This window comes from Callospermophilus lateralis, chromosome 10 (genome assembly GCF_048772815.1).
Source record: "Callospermophilus lateralis isolate mCalLat2 chromosome 10, mCalLat2.hap1, whole genome shotgun sequence".
Classification (NCBI taxonomy): Eukaryota; Metazoa; Chordata; class Mammalia; order Rodentia; family Sciuridae; genus Callospermophilus; species Callospermophilus lateralis.
The window spans coordinates 132,258,603-132,278,186 of NC_135314.1; the positions used below are offsets into that span (position 1 = coordinate 132,258,603).

Genomic DNA, 19,584 nt, shown 5'->3' on the forward strand with positions numbered 1-19,584 from the left:
GAAAATGACTATATTGACCTAGACACTGTGGCCACAGAATAGTTTGTAGCCAAAAGAAAGTCACGGGTCAGGAGACAGCAGGAATGCATGGAAGTATTTATCCTGGGAACTAGATCATGTCAAGGGCTTGACCTTGCCCCAAGGGGCCACAGGAACCCAAGGTAGGCTAGGTGGGTGGCTGGTGAGAGGGGCTATACTGTGACGGGAGAAAGGGACCAGGTATTCTGTGTATTTGGAGTATACAGAAGGTGGATTGCTCCTATCGCATGGAACAGAGCTTTGAGTATTCTTCTATCCACCCTTTTTACATGCTGAAGTCCAGACCTCTTCCCAGGAGATAATGCTCAGAGTCCAGGTCATAGCTGCACTTAGAAGATCAGATAGCATCCTGAGGCAGGTCTGTATGCCTAGCAGTAGACGGAGAAGATTCTCTGGGGAACAGGGTGGCTCACAAGGACAGTTAGTTATATGGGGGTTGAAAATGAAGGAGTTGGCTGATAGGGGCCAGATGCCACACTCACAGATCACAGTCAGACCTGGAATGGTGGGTGGAGATATGGATTACTGAAAAAGATGTTGCCTAGTGAGAACTTTCTTGAGGATATGCTGGGTATAAGGCAACAGGAAATCTGGGAAATGCATTCCCATTATATTTGCAGGAATAGAAGCATCAGGAACTTTAGCTGGTCTGTTTTCTTGTACCCTGTGGTATGAAAAGCCCTTGCCTTGGGACTTTGCTCACTGCCCTGTGGGCTCTGATTGCTTTCTACAACTTTTCATATAGCCTGAACTTAATAGTCACAACCTTGGAGCAGCATTAGCAGTGGGTACAGAGCCATGGGGACTACGGATGGGAGCTGTGGGGGGAGCCACAGGAGACCATCGCTCAGACATGAAATTGTAGGAGACACAATTTACAAATTACCCTGTCTCCTACCAGCTACAACAAATCCAGGCCACAGCAAGGAATCCAGGCACATGAAACCTGACATTGTTCAAGGGGACTGTGAGGCATGGCTGCCATGGCTCCTATGCAAACAACTGTTGAGATCATCCAGTGCTTCCTCATGTGTTTATGTCTATTTGTTACATGTCTGTTCACAGCTGGTAGGGGCAGATAGCCATCCAGGATTTTGACATGAAACTCCTACCAGAATGAGGAGTATTGTAGGACTGTCCAGGGATCAGTGGGGGGCACCAGTGTGCTGCGAAATGTTTGACAACTGGCTGGGAATCAGGGGGACTGATTTGTGGACCTTATTAATTTCCATGGTGTAAGTAATCCTACTATGACTGATTTCAGTCTATATACCATTTAACAACTAATTTGCAAAATTCTGAAAATTTCACAATTGTTTTTTGTAAGCTTCTTATGTATACCATTGGGTAGTTGTTGTGAGGTAGAAGCAATGAGAGGTTAGGGTCAGAACTCATTGGGTGAGGTATCAGAATTCAGGTTCAAAATCTCTACTCCTTTCCTAATAGATGAAGGTGCAGCTGTTACAAGTGTAGCACTGGTGTCATGGTGTGGGCTAGCTGTGTCCCTCCTGCAGGGTGAGGCAGTAGGTATTGCCTCCCTCCTGGATCAGATTCAGAGTGCTTTCCTTGCACCAGATGCTGTGGGCCTGGATCTTCCCAGAGCTGAAGACATCCTTCATAATGCACAGCAGACCAGGTGAAGGGTCAGGCGACTGGAGGTAGAGCTCAGAGGGTGGGCAGAAAAGGGAGTCAAATGGAACATCTTGTGCTCTTCAGGGAAGATAAAGTCAGGACCCAATGGTTGGATGTTCAGAGGGTTCTGGCTGAGGTGGGAATTCATGCAGAGCAAGGGCTGTGGGTGGCAAGGTTGGCATTTCAAAGCCTGGAGGCCAGTGTACCCAAGATGATAACCCATTTGTCCCCTTCATCTCCCTTGCATCCATGTTCAGTGACTGCTGTGACCTTCATTCTCTGCTGACAATGTGAATATTCAATCTAGTTGCTACCTTAATGTGACCTTTCTATGACTCCCAATATTTGTCCCTCTCTCCCCCTCATAGGAGGGTTCCTGGCCCAGATGGCATTGACAGTTGATATCACTCCAGTTCTGGAGTATCTGTCCAATGGAGGTTAGGCCCTCAGGACATGTTTTTCCCTGAGTCAGTGACAGGTCCCAGAGGCAGAAGAACAGGCATCATGGACCATGGGCATGATTGGGATCCTGGTAAGGTGAGATTCAAAACAGTGGGAATTAGGGGCTTGGGGACCCCTCTGGAACAGTGGGAAGTGGAGTTTAGGCTAGAGATTGGCTACACTGTGCTGAAGTAAGATCTCAGTTCTTAAGTCCCTGCCCCTCAAGAACTTAGGCAGTGACAAATGGGTCTTTAGGACCTGGGTAGAGTGGGGGTTCAGGTTCAGATCTGCTCTAGGAATTGTAGATGGTCCAGGTGGCTGTGACAGAGCTGCAGAAGAGCATAGAGATCAAAGTCTGGCTCAGATGACCTGATTCTCAGGGTTAGAGTGCCTCCTGGCACAGAATGAGCAGGCACTGGGCAAGAAAGCAGCTGCCTTGCAGGCCCTGGAGCAGCAGGCAGCACAGCTGCTTGAGCACATGTGGCTGGGTGCCATGCATATGTCACCTGCTGCCATCTATGGATGCCAGCAAAGGCTCTGGGACCACCTGGGTGACTCAATGAGACTCCATAATGACCCAGGAATCCCTTGAGCTTGAGAAAACAGAGATCCCACTGAGTATGCACTGACCCTGAGTGACCTCTGTATAACCCCTTGATTCCCAGTTTTGGTCATCTGACCTTGACAGAACAGAGAGATCCTGTAACTCCTTGAGGCCATCTAGTGCCCCTAAGCCTAAAGACCTTTATCTCCAAGTGATCTAAACTTTTTTCAGTTGTGCTGGGGATTGAAACCAGGAACACATTACTACTAGCTATATCATCAGCCCTTTTCATTTTATTTTTTTTAATTTTTAATTTATTTTTATTTTTTGATATGGGGATTGAACTCAGGGACATTCAACCACTGAGCCACAACCCCAGCCCTATTTTGTATTTATTTAGGGTCTCACTGAGTTTCTTAAGCAACTTGCCACTGCTGAGGCTGGATTTGAACTCCTGATCCTCCTGCCTAAGCCTCTCCAGCTGCTAGGATTTCAGGCTGCGCCACCACGCCCAGCCCTTTTTATTTTTTACTTTGAGACAGATCTCACTAAATTGCTGAAGCTGGCCTAGAATTTGCAGTCCTCCTGCTTCAGCTCCCTGTGGGTCACTGCATCAGTGATCTAAACTTGTAGTATCTGAGACCCCTTAGGTTAATCACATGACGTAGGTTAATCACCTAACAGTCAGCTTAAGGTGACTGGAGATTCTATTCTGCTGATACCAGAAGTCCAGTAGATTGCCTGCCCCACCCCCACGCTCCTTTGTGAAGTTGAGTGGGTCCCAAAGGAACTTCCAGGTTTACCTCTGCCAGGGGCTGGCAGTTTAGGGCAGTCCTTGACTTGTCCCAGACAATGCGTTAGATCTGTGGCGGCTCAAAGTAAGCCTGACTCACCCCGAAGACCCTCAGACTACATGGCCAGCACCCCTGCAACCCTCATCCCAGACCCGCCCCCGCCGTGGTCCCAGGGGCCTGGGTGGGGCGCGCGCCTGCCGGTCGCGCGCATTCCAACCCCAAGGTCCAGAGGGCTGGAAAGCCCGGAGCGGATTAACAGCCGAAAAGAAAATCCGGATTTATTATTGGCTTTTCACTCTAAAGTCCGTCACCCTGTGCCCATTTTCATACTGGGAAACCAAAGCAGCACTTCTGCCTACATACCACAATGACTAGAGGCAGCAGAGCTACCCAGAGCTCTTTTTAAGGCAGGGTGTGGCCTTCCCCATTTCTCCTCCAGCCCCTGTCCTGTTCAGATCGGGCTGTCCTAAAGCTCCCCACAGCCCTGAATTTGGTGCTTTTTTGCACCCTTCTGTCTCACCACTGATGCTGGAACCCTGGGATAAAACATCTGAGTGATTTCCATGCTGATGCCAATAACAAGGACTACAGGCTGCTTGGCCCTTTATTTCAGATCAGAAACCTCTCATTTGCTTCTACCATTCCTCAACACCGTGCACACTCTTTCTGTGGTGGCCTAAAGCACCAAACCCTCCACCTTCCCTTGGCCCTTGCATAGATTTGGCCTTAGGGGCACAATAAAGATCTGTGGAATCTGATCATCTGATTCCTGGGAGAGTGAGTGGGGGCGGAGTGGCTGGGGATGAGAGGTTGGAGTGGGAGGTTTTTCTTTTACGTGTTTTGAGCTTGCCTGGAATCCGCACCATGGTTTCCTTCCTGCCGTGCTTCCCAACTTTGCTCAAAGTCGCCGCCGGACTCCAAGCTGAAGGACCGCTGGACAGACCCTGGGACCGACAGAGGGCCCGGAGGGAAATGCGCCAAAGACCCACACGGGCAGGGTCAGCATGGGACCCCGAAGGGATGAAGTGGGGCTATGGCGCAAGACCCTTCATCTTCCCTTTCCCTTGTTTTCCACCCCCTCAGGATGGAGTGGGCCTCAGGGGACGAAGGGAGGGGCCGGCAGGGACTGGGTGTGCCCTGGGAACTTCGACTGGGCCTGCTTCTAAGTGGTGAGGGGGCTGGGTGAGGACCAAGGGTTGTGGGATGTGATGGTGGGTCTTGGGGTGGCTGTCTCTTGGGAACATGGGATGGGGGTACAGAATAGAAGAAAAACAGAACTGGCTGACCTACTGTCTTCAGTGCTGGTGGCCACACTGGCCCAGGCCCTAGCTCTAGATGTGCCTGGCTGTTCAAGAGGAAGCTGCTACCCAGCCACAGGTGACCTGTTGGTGGGCCGTGCTGACAGACTGACTGCCTCATCCACCTGTGGCCTGCATGGTCCTGAACCCTACTGCATTGTCAGTCACCTACAGGTGCTGCTGGGGTCTAGGTGAGAGGTTGGGTCAGGGTGGGGTTCATACTGCCTGAGAAACTGATCCTAACCCTCACTCAACCCAGGATGAGAAGAAGTGTTTCCTGTGTGATTCTCGGCGCCCCTACTCTGCTAGAGACAACCCATATAGTCATCGCATCCAGAATGTGGTCACCAGCTTTGCACCACAGCGTCGGGCAGCCTGGTGGCAATCAGAGAATGGTGAGGCTATGGGTGGGGCATGGATTGAGCAAGGCTGCCAACTAGTAGCCTCAAGTCCTTGACCTCCGACTCCTGCCCCAGGTATTCCCAGGGTCACCATCCAGCTGGACCTGGAGGCTGAGTTTCATTTCACGCACCTCATTATGACCTTCAAGGTGCCCAAATCACCCTGCTTGACTCTCCATTGCCCCTGGACAGAGCCCCTGATCCTCAGTTTAGTCCTGAGCCCATGTGTTATGCACTGACTGCATGGATGGTGCCTTTATTTCCCCATGCTATACATGTCTGTGCACTTCCAGGCCTTTGCACATGCTATTTCTGCTGCTCTCATTGCAGGCTGGGTCAGATGCTGTCTTCCTGGGCCCCATGATCCCTGGGGCCTCCCCATTAGAGGTGGCTACCCTCCTTAGTCATTGCCTGTCTTTCATGGTCATCCCTACCTGCCTTTGAACTGCTGGAGGGCAATCTCAGGCTGAGGAGAGCTCTCCATAGCCTGGGCTGGATTTGGGTCTGGTGCCTGCTAATCAGCTATGCCCCCCACCCAGACATTTCGCCCTGCTGCCATGTTGGTGGAGCGCTCAGCCGATTTTGGCCACACCTGGCATGTGTACCGATATTTCTCCTATGACTGTGGGGCTGACTTTCCAGGAGTTCCATTAGCCCCTCCACGGCACTGGGATGATGTAGTCTGTGAGTCCCGCTACTCAGAAATTGAGCCATCCACTGAAGGCGAGGTAAGGGTTAAGATTTTAATTAGGGGTGGGAAGGGAGTGCAATGGGTCTCAGCAAGGTCCTGTATCTCTATGGTCTCTCTGCCTCTCTAGGTTATCTATCGTGTGTTAGACCCTGCCATCCCTATCCTGGATCCCTACAGTTCACGGATTCAGAGTGAGTGCCTCACCCTTTCAGCCTGGCACAGTCCCAGCATCTGGATGAAGATTATCTGGGGCCTCAGTAACTATTTTGGGTGCTTTCTAGGGCAGGTGCCAAGCCTAGTTTAGCTCAGGAAGCAGTCAACCAGAGGTCTCCCAAGGTGACCTTGGCAGCTGCAGCCCCTGGATGAATACAGGGTTTCAAGGGCCAGTCTGGCTAGTTGGCTCCAACACTTTCCCCCTCAGACCTATTGAAGATCACCAACCTGCGGGTGAACCTGACTCGTCTTCACACACTGGGAGACAATCTGCTTGACCCAAGGCGGGAGATCCGAGAGAAGTACTATTATGCCCTGTATGAGCTGGTTGTGCGTGGCAACTGCTTCTGCTATGGACATGCCTCACAGTGTGCTCCAGCCCCAGGGGCACCAGCCCATGTTGAGGGCATGGTAAGGAGCTTCAGATAGCTGGGATATAGTTAGGGGAAGGGGCAGGCATGGCCAGACATGCTTTTTTTTTTTTTTTAATATTTATTTTTTAGGGCTGGGGATGTGGCTCAAGCGGTAGCGCGCTCGCCTGGCATGTGCACGGCGATGGGTTTGATCCTCAGCACCACATACAAATAAAGATGTTGTGTCTGCTGAAAACTAAAAAATAAATATTAAAAAATTTTATTTTTTAGTGTAGTTGGATTCAATGCCTTTATTTTACTTATTTTTATGTGGTGCTGAGGATCCAACCCATGGCCTCGTGCATGCTAGGCAAGCGCTCTACCGCTGAGCCACAACTCCAGCCCGCCAGACAGTGTTTTAAAAATATTTTTTTAGTTGTCAGTGAGGCCCTTTATTTATTTATTTATTCATATGCGGTGCTCAGAATCGAACCCAGTGCCTCACACATACTAGACAAATGCTCTACCACTGAGCTACAATCCCAGCCCCATGGCCAGACAGTTTTGACAATCTATCTGCCCACTTCCATAGGTGCATGGAGCCTGTGTCTGCAAGCACAACACCCGTGGCCTCAACTGTGAGCAGTGTCAGGATTTCTATCATGACCTGCCCTGGCATCCGGCTGAAGATGGCCATAGTCATGCCTGTAAGAGTAAGTGAGACCCTGGCCCCACAGCTCCAGAACTCTGTAGCCTGGCTGTGCCCTGGGTAGAGCCAAGAGCTGATTGGTCAAGCCCTTAATACTCAGGTTATGTCTAAAGGGTATCCAGGCTTAATATCCCTGGTGACCTCTTCAACTCTCCTCCATAATCTGCTTGGGCTAGGGGTCCAGGTTGATGTTGAAGACTTGCAGTCTGTATGCACGACCCTCAAAATCTGGCCTCTGGGAGGGATCTAAGGTGGCACTAGGGTCCCTTCCTTTGTCCCTTACTCTCAGGAGCTGGTCTCTCAAGTGGCCTTTCCCCTTTCCCACAGAATGCGAGTGTCACGGGCACACCCACAGCTGCCACTTTGACATGGCTGTTTACCTAGCATCTGGCAATGTGAGTGGAGGCGTGTGTGATAAGTGTCAGCACAATACAGCTGGGCATCACTGTGAGCTCTGCCGGCCCTTCTTCTATCGTGACCCAACCAAGGATCTGCGAGACCCAGCTGTGTGCCGCTGTGAGGCTGGGATTGGACATGAGGGAGGGGAAGCTGAGCCTGGGGCAGAAACTGGGAAGCCAATTTGCTATCCGTTATGGGGAATTGGGGTGGGGGACTTAGTGTGGAACCAGACCAGGGACCTAGGGTGGGGGTTTAGAAGAGGACTTATACTGGACTAATTGGGTTAAGGTGACCTTGTACCTCTTTTTGCTCTCAGCTTGTGATTGTGATCCTATGGGTTCCCAAGATGGTGGTCGCTGTGATTCTCATGATGATCCTGCACTGGGGCTGGTCTCAGGCCAGTGTCGCTGCAAAAAACATGTGGTGGGCACTCGCTGTCAGCAATGCCGTGATGGCTTCTTTGGGCTTAGTGCCAGTGACCCTCTAGGCTGCCAGCGTAAGTGCCTCCTGACTCAGCTGAACCTGAGTACTGCTTCAGCTCCCCAAAGCTCTGATGTGCTTCCTTGCCTGCAGGTTGTCAGTGTAATACAAGGGGTACAGTGCCTGGGGGCACCCCTTGTGACTCCAGTAGTGGAACCTGTTTCTGCAAGCGTCTGGTGACTGGACGCGGGTGCCATCGCTGCCTGGTATGACCGGAGGGAGCTATAGTTCCTGGAGTCCTGAACACAGAACTGGGGTTCTGGGGTCCCCTCAGCTACCAATGTCCATATCCTGGTGGATGAGTACTGAAAACTAAGAGTCCAGTCCTGGATGAGAAGCCTCAAGTCTGGGAGGGCAGGGGTGTGTCCCAGTAGTCTGAAGGCCATGCATTCTCCAAGGGGTGGTAAACACTGAGGAATATGGTTGGACTCCCCACTGGGTGGCGAGGGGTCTATTTCTGGCTCCCAACAACCATTTCCTCACAGCCTGGCCACTGGGGCCTGAGCCACGACATACTTGGTTGCCGCCCCTGTGACTGCGATGCAGGTGGTGCCTTGGATCCTCAGTGAGTGCTATAAATGGAGCCTGGGAGGGGGCAGGAAAAAGAGAAAGTATTCTTGAATAACCATAACACCCTTTAGGTGTGATGAGGCCACAGGCCAGTGCCGCTGTCGCCAGCACATGGTTGGACGGCGTTGTGAGCAAGTGCAACCTGGTTACTTCCGGCCCTTCCTGGACCATCTAACTTGGGAGGCTGAGGAAGCCCGAGGGCAGGTGGGTCGGAGTGGCTAGAGAGGCTGCATTGAGGATAGTGTCTTGGGAGGGGATAGGGGTGCTATGCAGCCTTGGGTGAGTGCTTGGCCGAAGAAATAGGGTTTGGGGCTAGATATGGCAGAAAAGGCAGTGCCTCACCTGAGCCTCCATCCCTGGCTGCATTACCTCTCAGGTGCTGGATATTGTGGAGCGTTTGGCAATCACCGGGGAGACTCCATCCTGGACTGGCCCAGGCTTTGTGCAGCTGCAGGAGGGTCAGGTGCTGGAGTTCCTGGTGACTTCTTTGCCAAGGGCCATGGAATATGACCTGCTGCTGCGTTTGGAACCCCAGGTCAGACCCTGTGACAACTGACCTGGAGCTGAACCTCTGGGTATGAGGGCATCTCTTTCATCATTACCTTTCCCCAGGTTCCTGAGCAATGGGCAGAGATAGAACTGACTGTGCAACGTCCAGGGCCTGTGTCTGCCCACAGCCCGTGTGGGCATGTGCTGCCCAAGGACGACCGTATCCAAGGGACTTTACAACCAGACATTAGGTGAGGATACTGATGGTAGCACTCAAAATGGTGGGGGTTTGTGGGGTCAGCCCTTAGATCTTTGAAGGACACCTGGAACACCTGGAAGACCCCATTGCTCATTCATCTGCCTCTTCCTGAGTGCTGTTTGTCAGGCTCTGTTGGACATGGCTCTGGTCAAAGGAAGAAAGTAGACAAAACAGCTGGGCACAATGGCCCAATGGCTCAGGAGGCTGAGACAGGAGGATTGCAAGTTTAAGGCCAGCGTCAACAACTTAATGAGGCCCTGAGTTATTTAGTGAGACCCTGTCTCAAAATAAAAACAAAAACAAAAAGGGTTGGTGTTGTAGCTCAGGGGTTAATCACCCATGGGTTTAATCCCCAGTACAAAAAAAAAAAAAAAAAAAAAGTAGATCAAATAAAGTCTGCTCTCTGAGGTCTAACAGAGGACAAGGCAATAATTAATTAGAAATCATCCAGTGTCACTATAGGAAGGGCCAATGGTGGTCATGTTGGTTGTGGGGCTGTGGCATCAGAGCACTTTGAACACTAGTCTGGTTAATGTTTTATTATATTTTGGGTAGTATGTATTTCATGTATCTTTTTCACTTTACTTGGTTTTTTTTTTTTTTTTTTTTTTTTTTTTTTTGGTGCTTGGGATTGAACCCAGGGCCTCATGCATGTCTAGCCCCAAAAGTTAGCAATTTTTTTTTCCTTTGCAGTGCTGGTTATTGAACCTAGAGTCTCATGAATGCTAGGCAAGCACTGATCACTGAGCCACATCCCAAACCCTCTTTTTGTACATTTTTTTTTTTTTTAACATTGGGGATTGAATTCAGAGGTGCTTTACCACTAAGCTACATCCCAGCCCTTTCTGGTTTTTTTTTTTTTTTTTTTTTTTTTTTTTTTTTTTTGTACTTGTGTATGGACAACATGCCTTTATTTTATTTATTTATTTGCAGTGCTAAGGATCAAACCCAGTGCCTCACACATGCTAAGCAGAGCACATGCTAAGCAAGTGCTCTGCCATTGAACTACAGCCCCAGCCCTGTTTCTGTTTTTTGAGATGGGGACTCGTTAGATTGCCCATATTGGTCTTGAACTCACAATCCTTCTGCCTCAGTCACTTGAGTAGCTGAGATTATAGGCATATGCCACCAAACGTGGCTGTTTTTACACTTGTTTTAAAAAATTATTTTTTAGTTGTAGTTGGATACAATACACTTATTTAATTTTTATGTGGTGCTGAGGATCAAACCCAGGGCCTCACACATGCTAGGTGAGCACTCTACCACTGACCACAACCCCAGACATCTTTTTACACTTTTGATCATGTAAATATTGGTACATACACAGAAGTAGAAAGAATAGCATAATTAACCTAGTTGTATCCATTATACACATTTTGCCAACTGTTGCTGGTATTTAACAAAGATTCCCCCTATTTGGGTGCAGTGGCAGTGGCGTACATGTGTAATCCTAGTGACTTGGGAGACTGAGGCAGGAGGACTGAGAATTCCAGGCCAGCCTGGGCAACTTAGTGAGGCCGTATCTCAAATAAAATCAAAATGACTGGGATGTGACTCAGTTGTAAAGGACTCTGGATTCAGTCCCCAATAGCTCAGAAAAACAAAACAAAAACCCAAAGACCCTTCTAGTTGTTGAGTGGAAAACAGACTTAAAGGGGTCAAGGTAAGAAGCTAGGAGATATGCTAAAGACTGCTGAGTTGGACAAGTGAAAGTCAGTGGTACAAAGGTATAACAGAGAGTGAGGAAAGGGAAGGCTCCAGAGGGTATAGTAGTAGAGCTGATGTCTTAAATATATAGGGAGGTGACAGAAGGTGGAAAGGTGACTTCGGGTTTTGCCCTGGGCATTTGGATGGGGGTGGGACTCTTTACTGAGATGGAGACATAGGGAGGAGCAGTTCTGAAATGCTTGGACATGGAGGTGTGTGACTAGATTTCTATGTCTGGAATTACTAGGAGGAGCCAAATTAGAGATAAAAATTTGGGACTTATTACTCATAAAGGGGGTCATTCTAGAAATGACCAGAGAAAGAGAAAGAAGACTAGAACCAAGCCTTGGGGTACTCTAGTGTTAGAGGCTAGTAAAAAAGGAGGAACTAGGGGTCTGGGGGCGGGGACCAGGAGTGTAGGTGGGGACCAAGAAGCTAAGAGAAGGAACTGGGGATATAGCTCAGTTGGTAGAGTGCTTGCCTCCCATGCACAAGGCCCTGGGTTCAATCCCCAGCACTACCACCAAAAAAAAAAGGAAGAAGCTAAGAGAAAAGTGTGTTTAAAGGTACAGTGAGTTCACAACAATGCTGATGAATTCTGGAGTCAGATAAGAACAGAAGTAGCTGCTGGGTTTAGTTACATGGAGGTCATTCATGACCTTGGCACAGGATGGAGCAGAAGTCTGCTGGAGGAGAGGGCTAGAGAGAGAAGACATTTACTATAGTGGTCTCTACTTAGGAATTTATTTTTCAAGAAAGCAAAAGTGAGCCTGGCACAGTGACATATGCCTGTAATCCCAGCATCTTGGGAGGCTGAGGCAGGAGGATCATAAATTCAAAGCCAGCCTTGGCAACAGCAAAGCACTAAGCAACTCAGTGCGACCCTGTCTCTAAATAAAGTACAAAATAGGGTTGGGGATGTGGCTCAGTGGTCAAGTGTCTCTGAATTCAATCCCCAGTACCACCCTCCCCCCGCCAAAAAAAAAAAAAAAAAAAGAAAGCAAAAGTGAGGTGGAAAGCCAGGCACAGTGGCACAGTGGCACAACCTGCAATCCCAGAGGCTTGGGAGGCTGAGGCAGAGGATTTTGAGTTCAAAGGCAATCTCAGAAACTTAATGAGACCCCAAGCAACTCAGCAAGACCTGGTCTCTATATAAGATATCAAGAAGGGCTGGGGATGTGACTCAGTAGGTTCAATCCCTGGTGCAAAAAACAAAAATAAGAAAAAAACTGAGGTGGAAACTAGGAGAAGACTTAAGCTATTGAAAAAGAATTTCAGGGTGGACGCAGCCGAGAAAGCATCATTAAAGTCTCTCTTCCTACTGCTGTCATGTCTAAATCAGAGTCCCCTAAAGAGCCCGAACAGCTGCGGAAGCTATTCATCGGAGGGCTGAGCTTTGAAACAACTGATGAGAGTCTGAGAAGCCATTTTGAGCAATGGGGAACACTCATGGACTGTGTGGTTATGAGAGATCCAAACATCAAGTGCTCCAGAGGTTTTGGGGTTGTCACTTATGCCACTTTGGAGGAAGTGGATGCAGCCATGAATGCAAGACCACACAAAGTGGAGGGAAAAGTAGTGGAACCAACGAGATCTGTCTCTAGAAGATTCTCAAAAGACAGGGGCCCACTTAACAAAAATATCTTTGTTGGTGGCATTAAAGAAGACACTGAAGAACATCACCTACGAGATTATTTTGAACAGTATGGGAAAATTGAAGTTATTGAAATCATGACTGACCAAGGCAGTGGAAAGAAAAGGGGCTTTGCTTTTGTAACTTTTGATGACCATAACTCTGTGGACAACATTGTCATTCAGAAATACCATACTGTGAATGGCCACAACTGTGAAGTGAGGAAAGCTCTGTCAGAGCAAGAGATGGCTAGTGCCTCATCTAGCCAAAGAGGTCGAAGTGGTTCTGGAAACTTCGGTGGTGGTCGTAGAGGTGGTTTTGGTGGAAATGACAATTTCGGTCATGGAGGGAACTTCAGTGGTCATGGTGGCTTTGGTGGCAGTCGTGGTGGTGGTGAATATGGTGGCAGCGCAGGGATGGCTACAATGGATTTGGTAATGATGGAAGCAATTTTGGAGGTGGTGGAAGCTACAATGATTTTGGCAGTTACAACAATCAGTCATCAAATTTTGGACCCATGAAGGGTGGAAACTTTGGAGGCAGAAGCTCTGGACCTTACAGTGGTGGAGGCCAATATTTTGCCAAACCACGAAACCAAGATGTCTATGGCGGTTCCAGCAGCAGCAGTAGCTATGGCAGTGGCAGAAGGTTTTAATAGAGGAGAGCCAGAGAAGTGCCAGGGAAGCTACAGGTTACAACAGATTTGTGAAATCAGCCAAGCACATTGGTGGCAGGGCCTAGCTGCTACAAAGAAGACATGGTTTAGACAATACTCATGTGTATGGGCAAAAAAACTCGAGGACTGTATTTGTGACTAATTGTATAACAGGTTATTTTAGTTTCTGTTCTGTTGAAAGTGTAAAGCATTCCAACAAAGGGTTTTAATGTAGACTTTTTTTTTTTTTGCACTCATGCTGTTGATTGCTAAATGTAATAGTCTGACCATGACGCCAAATAAATGTGTCTTTAAAAAAAAAAAAAAAAGAATTTCAGTGAGATAAAAGAACCAAAGTATGGGTTCACAGGATGATGGGAATGACCTAGAACACAGAGAGAAAGTGATGTAGTCTTACTGAAAATGAGCAGAGGTTATAGGTTGCAGGTCAGGGTAAGCAGAAGATCAAAGTAGTTGTTGAAGAAAAATTGGCAAGTTTTTATGCTGGGGAAATGCTGTGGAGTGGGGAAAGGCTGTATGTTTCCAATTAGCTTGTCTGCCCAGGTGTATGATTCTAGAGAGCCATGTTTATGGGAATTCTCTGTACAGATCTCTGAGGTATCCAACAGCTGTCTGTTGACCTGGTGTAACCTGGCCCAGTCCAGCCCAGCCCAGCCTGTCTCACCCATAGCCTCTGCCTTGGCCAAGGTTTGGTTGCTGCAAATGGAGTGTGAGAGGTCCAGAATGATGGATATGAGGATCAAGGATAACCTCCTATCTTATTCCTGCTTTCCTCCAGGTACATGATGCTTCCTAGACCTATTTGCCTTGAGCCTGGCACCTCTTACAAATTGCATCTGAAGCTGTTACGAACAGGAGGAAGCGCCCAGCCTGAGACCTCCTACTCTGGACCTGACCTACTCATTGACTCGGTGAACTCTTGCCCATACCAACCAAGATGGCAGGGTCTGTGGGATGGGTCTTGTGGTGGTGGTGGTGGTGGAAATGAGAGGTTTGTGACAGAAGAAGCAGGCTCATGGTGGTATCAGGGCTAACAAGCCCATGGCACTACTCTGGAAGTTCCAATGTGGTCCTTGATGTGAATTATACTCTTGTTCATCTCTTCAGCTGGTGCTGCTGCCCCGTGTCCTGGTGCTAGAAATGTTCAGTGGGGGTGATGCTGCTGCCCTGGAGCGCCGTGCCACCTTTGAACGCTACCGATGTCATGAAGAAGGTCTGGTGCCTGGCAAGGTCCCTCCTTCCGAGGCCTGTGCCCCCCTCCTCATTAGCCTGTCTACTCTGATATACAACGGTGCCCTGCGTGAGTACCCATGACATAGGTCGGTGGGGCAGAAGTGGAGGCCCAGCTTGATTTGCACCCCTGTCCCACAGCTTGTCAGTGTGACCCTCAAGGTTCACTGAGTTCTGAGTGCAATCCTCATGGTGGCCAGTGCCAATGCAAACCTGGAGTGGCTGGACGCCGCTGTGACCTCTGTGCCACTGGCTACTATGGCTTTGGCCCCATTGGCTGTCAAGGTACTTGCCTCCCCCTTGTTCCCTTCTATTCTTTTCTCTCCTTCCCACTACTGTTCTCCCTCCTCCATCTGGCTCTGCTTCCTTTCTCTAACTCTGCCTTGCACCCCATACTAAAACTTAGCCCTGAGTCACTTACAATTCTCTTCCATTCCCTGACTTTCCCACCCTGATCCAACACAGACTCTCCTTAGGGCCTTTCCCTCAGTTCAGACTTTGCACTGCCCACAGCCTGCCAGTGCAGTCCTGAAGGGGCGCTCAGCAGCCTATGTGAAGGAACTAGTGGGCAATGTCCCTGCCGCACTGGTGCCTTTGGGCTTCGTTGTGACCACTGCCAGCGTGGCCAGTGGGGATTTCCTAGCTGCCGGCCATGTGTCTGCAATGGGCATGCTGAAGAATGTGACACCCACACAGGCACTTGCCTGGGCTGCCGTGATCACACAGTGGGTGAGCACTGTGAAAGGTGAGCCTGGGGAGTCTATGAGTAGGTTGGTGGGTAGGAAGGCTGCCTGGGGATGACCTATTTCTTTCTTTACTTCCCTACAGGTGCATTGCTGGCTTCCATGGGGATCCACGGCTGCCATATGGGGGCCAGTGCCGGCCCTGTCCCTGCCCTGAAGGCCCTGGAAGCCAAAGGCACTTTGCTACTTCTTGCCATCGGGATGGCTACTCCCAGCACATTGTGTGCCACTGCCAGTTAGGCTACACAGGTAAGTGGGTAGGGGGCAGGCATGGGATCAGTGTGAAGCGGCTGGGCTGAGCACTCATGGTTTCCCCTTGACTGTGGGCAGGGCCACGGTGCGAAGCTTGTGCCCCTGGGCACTTTGGGGATCCATCAAGGCCAGGTGGCAGATGCCAACCATGTGAGTGCAGTGGGAACATTGACCCTATGGACCCTGATGCTTGTGACCCTCACACGGGGCAATGTGTGCGCTGTTTACACAACACAGAAGGGCCACAGTGTGCCCACTGCAAGCCTGGCTTCCATGGTCAGGCTGCCCGACAGAGTTGTCACCGTGAGTATATACATGGGAAGGAATAGTGGGGGTGGGGTTCCACTGTTTGAGCTCTCCTTGACTATTGTGCTCATCTTGCTGGCACAGGCTGCACCTGCAATCCACTGGGCACAGATCCCCAGCATTGCCCATCCACTGACCAGTGCCATTGTGATCCAAGCAGTGGGCAGTGTCCATGTCTCCCCAATGTTCAAGGCCTTAGCTGTGACCACTGTGCCCCCAATTTTTGGAACCTTACTAGTAGCCACGGCTGCCAGCCTTGTGCCTGCCACCTAAGCCAAGCCAGAGGCCCCAGCTGCAATCAGGTATGGAACCCTTCTGTAGATCTCTGGGTAGATGGTCCCTGCTGTCTGCCTCATCTCAGGGGCTCAGCCTCTGATGGAGACTCTGACTCCTGCTCTGTTTCCACCCTAGTTCACAGGGCAGTGCCACTGTCGTGCTGGCTTTGGTGGGCAGACTTGTTCAGAGTGCCAAGAACTCCACTGGGGAGACCCTGGGTTGCAGTGCCGTGGTGAGGTGGTTGGGGAGCCAGGGTGGATGGAGGACTTTCTAGGATGCTTCACAGGGGCCCTAACTTTGTGTTCTGCCTTTTCCTGCAGCCTGTGATTGTGACCCTCGTGGAATAGACACACCTCAGTGTCACCGCTCCACAGGCCATTGTAGCTGCCGCCCAGGCGTGTCTGGTGTGCGCTGTGATCAGTGTGCCCGTGGCTTTTCTGGTGTCTTTCCTTCATGCTACCCTTGCCATGCATGCTTTGGGGATTGGGACCGTGTGGTACAGGACTTGGCTGCCCGTACACGGCGCCTGGAGCAGTGGGCACAGGAACTCCAGCAGACCGGTGTGCTGGGTGCCTTTGAGAGCAACTTTTGGCACATGCAGGAGAAGCTGGGCATGGTGCAGGCCATTGTGGGTGCCCACAACACCTCAGCTGCCTCTACTATGCAGCTTGTGGAGGCCACAGAGGAGCTGCGGTGCGGATGAGTTAGAGGATACATGGTGGGATGGGGCAAAGGTATAGTGCACCAGGCTGAAACCTCTCTAAACAGACATCCATTGATGCAGGCATGAAATTGGGGAGGCCACTGAGCACCTGACTCAGCTGGAGGCCAAGTTGACAGATGTGCAGGATGAGAACTTCAATGCCAACAATGAACTCAGTGGTCTAGAGCGAGATGGACTTGCACTTAATCTCACACTACGTCAGCTTCACCAGCACCTGGACCTGCTCAAGCATTCAAACTTCTTAGGTAAGTAGTTGGTCAACTAGGCAGGAGGGCCAGGGTTGATATTCAGCTGACTGCCTGCCTCTGCCCAACTTAGGTGCCTATGACAGTATCCACCATGCCTATATCCAGTCTGTAGAGGCAGAACGTCGTGCTAATACCTCAGCCCTGCTAGTGCCTAGCTCTGTGAGCAACTCAGCAGATACCCGGCATCAGACAGAAGTGCTAATGGATGGCCAGAGGGAAGACTTCAACCAAAAACATCTGGCCAACCAGCAAGCACTGGGCAAACTCTTTGACCATGCTCGCACCCTGAGCTTGACTGTCATAAATGAACTGGTGAGATGCAATTCAGGTGGGGTGATAGGTAAGTATGGATATTCTCACAGAGCCCTAACTTCTTCTATGTCTGGCAGGTGTGTGGGGCCCCAGGGGATGCACCTTGTGTTACCAGTCCTTGTGGGGGTGCCGGCTGCCGGGATGAGGATGGGCAGCTCCGCTGTGGGGGTCTTGGCTGCAGCGGGGCTGCAGCCACAGCAGACCTAGCATTGGGCCGGGCCCGGCACACACAGGCAGAGCTACAGCGTGCACTAGTAGAAGGTGATGGCATCCTCAGCCGAGTGGCTGAGACTCGACGGCAGGCAGGTGAGGCACAGCAGCGGGCCCAGGAGGCCCTGGACAAGGCTAATGCTTCCAGGGGACAGGTGGAACAGGCCAACCAGGAACTTCGAGAACTTATCCAGAGTGTAAAAGACTTTCTTAGCCGTAAGTCTCCCCTGTGTCTATGTTCTTTTTAGGTTTAATGTGGGTCTCAGGGCTTGTAGTTGTCTTGTATCTGACCCCATGTCCAGCCTCTAAATCATTGCCCATATGTGATCCTTCATTCCATGTCCCTGGGTCTGTGCCCTTTGTATAGTCCCCATCCCTGTGTTTACATCCTTATACCTATTAACAAACTCCTATTTCATGCATGATCCAGAGTCCACACCAAGATTATGTCCCCATATTCATGCTGAAGAATCTGTCTTTAAGCTTTTTTCTGTGTCCCTGTAGAGGAGGGTGCTGATCCTGATAGCATTGAGATGGTGGCTACACGAGTACTGGAGCTCTCTATCCCAGCTTCACCAGATCAGATCCAGCACCTGGCAGGTGCGATTGCAGAACGGGTTAGAAGCCTGGCAGATGTAGACACAATCCTGGCACGTACTGTGGGGGATGTGCGTCGGACTGAGCAGCTACTGCAGGATGCACAGCGGGCAAGGTCTGACCCCAATTCTGATCCCTATCCTTGACATGGGATTCTGATACCTTCAAGCCCTGATTCCCCCTTTTCCCAAGGAGCCGGGCTGAAGGTGAGAAACAGAAGGCAGAAACAGTACAGGCAGCACTGGAAGAGGCTCAGCGGGCACAGGGTGCTGCCCAGGGTGCCATCCAGAGAGCAGTGGCTGACACACAGCATACAGAGCAGACTCTGCACCAGGTGTAGTCTCCCTAGGACATCAGAGGGGCAAGATTATGGGCATGTACCATAGATCTGTTTAACTCTGGGCCTATTCATGGCAGGTACAGGAAAGAATGGCAGGTGCAGAGCAGGCACTGAGCTCTGCAGGTGAGCGGGCTCAGCAACTGGATGCTCTCCTGGAGGCTCTAAAACTGAAACGGGCAGGAAATAGTCTGGCAGCTTCTACAGCCGAAGAAACAGCAGGCAGTGCCCAGAGCCGTGCTTGGGAGGCTGAGCAGGTGGGCTGAGACAACCAGCTGAAGAAGGTAGGGATGATGGTTGAGCCTCTACTGGGCTAGCATGCCAATGCTGCCTTCTACATCTACAGCTGCTGCAGGGCCCAGTGGGTGATCAATACCAAACTGTGAGGGCCCTGGCTGAGCGCAAGGCCCAGGGTGTGCTGGCTGCACAGGCCAGGGCAGAACAACTGCGAGAAGAGGCTCGGGGCCTGTTGCAGGCTGCTCAGGACAAGTTGCAGCGACTACAGGGTGAGAAGTGTGGCAGGGAGGAACCAAAGAGGTGGGACTGTGGGAAAAGGACCCCTAAGTTGATACATGCCCCTCCTAGAACTGGAGGGCACCTATGAAGAGAACGAACGTGCACTGGAGGGCAAGGCTGCCCAGCTGGACGGGCTGGAGGCCAGGATGCGCAGCGTGCTTCAAGCCATCAATCTGCAGGTCCAGATCTACAACACTTGCCAGTGACCCTTTGTCTAGAGCCTATCCCAGTCCCCAGCCCCGCTCTGCACGCCTTCACATTAAAGAGCTCTCAGCCTGTCAGGGCTCCCAATAAACCAGTGTGAACCCTCACAGTGTTGTCTGGACTCTGTTTTGGGATGGGCGGGATCTGCGCAGAACCTCCACAGGACCACTGGCTCTGCCTAAGCATCGGAGCCCCTCCTCCTTCGCTAGGACCCGCCCCGGACCTTCCAGTTGTCGCGGGCCCTCTCCCGCCGGAAGTGCGTCACCAGTTCGGCGCTCCGCCTCTTGCGGCCGTAACTAGA

At 50.7% G+C, this 19,584-nt stretch overlaps 1 protein-coding gene, 1 non-coding gene and 1 pseudogene across 3 annotated transcripts; all 3 read left to right on the top strand.

Moving 5' to 3' along the window:
* Window positions 1-4,340: 4,340 nt before the first annotated feature.
* On the top strand, window positions 4,341-19,390 carry Lamb2 (laminin subunit beta 2). Of its 2 annotated transcripts, XM_076868658.2 has the most exons (33): window positions 4,341-4,448; window positions 4,534-4,619; window positions 4,750-4,922; window positions 5,008-5,143; window positions 5,225-5,298; window positions 5,689-5,877; window positions 5,968-6,031; window positions 6,262-6,464; window positions 6,999-7,119; window positions 7,443-7,631; window positions 7,831-8,010; window positions 8,088-8,200; window positions 8,480-8,559; window positions 8,636-8,768; window positions 8,941-9,099; window positions 9,177-9,304; window positions 14,107-14,239; window positions 14,436-14,628; window positions 14,700-14,843; window positions 15,072-15,303; window positions 15,387-15,550; window positions 15,632-15,856; window positions 15,944-16,161; window positions 16,271-16,367; window positions 16,456-16,828; window positions 16,920-17,104; window positions 17,178-17,419; window positions 17,497-17,845; window positions 18,134-18,341; window positions 18,419-18,560; window positions 18,644-18,820; window positions 18,910-19,069; window positions 19,149-19,390. In XM_076868658.2, the coding sequence occupies exons 1-33, from the start codon at window positions 4,423-4,425 to the stop codon at window positions 19,283-19,285; spliced, it is 5,433 nt and encodes a 1,810-aa protein (XP_076724773.2). In that variant the 5' UTR covers window positions 4,341-4,422; the 3' UTR covers window positions 19,286-19,390. The 2 variants fall into 2 exon arrangements, with proteins under 2 accessions (XP_076724773.2, XP_076724774.2); XM_076868659.2 differs by lacking the exons at window positions 4,341-4,448; window positions 4,534-4,619; window positions 5,225-5,298 and having other exon boundaries at window positions 4,793-4,922.
* LOC143408792 (heterogeneous nuclear ribonucleoprotein A1-like) lies at window positions 11,462-14,094 on the top strand (annotated as a pseudogene).
* Window positions 11,470-11,545, top strand: Trnag-ccc (transfer RNA glycine (anticodon CCC)). The gene has a single exon. It is a non-coding gene; the product is annotated as a tRNA-Gly (tRNA).
* Window positions 19,391-19,584: the final 194 nt, after the last annotated feature.

Bases quoted from the DNA above. Each gene is read 5' to 3' on its own strand.
- Lamb2 (XM_076868658.2), top strand. From the start codon at position 4,423: ATGCGCCAAAGACCCACACGGGCAGG. The intron at 5,144-5,224 runs GTGAGGCTATGG...CTCCTGCCCCAG, and splicing joins CTGGTGGCAATCAGAGAATG to GTATTCCCAGGGTCACCATC. The intron at 15,551-15,631 runs GTAAGTGGGTAG...GACTGTGGGCAG, and splicing joins CTGCCAGTTAGGCTACACAG to GGCCACGGTGCGAAGCTTGT.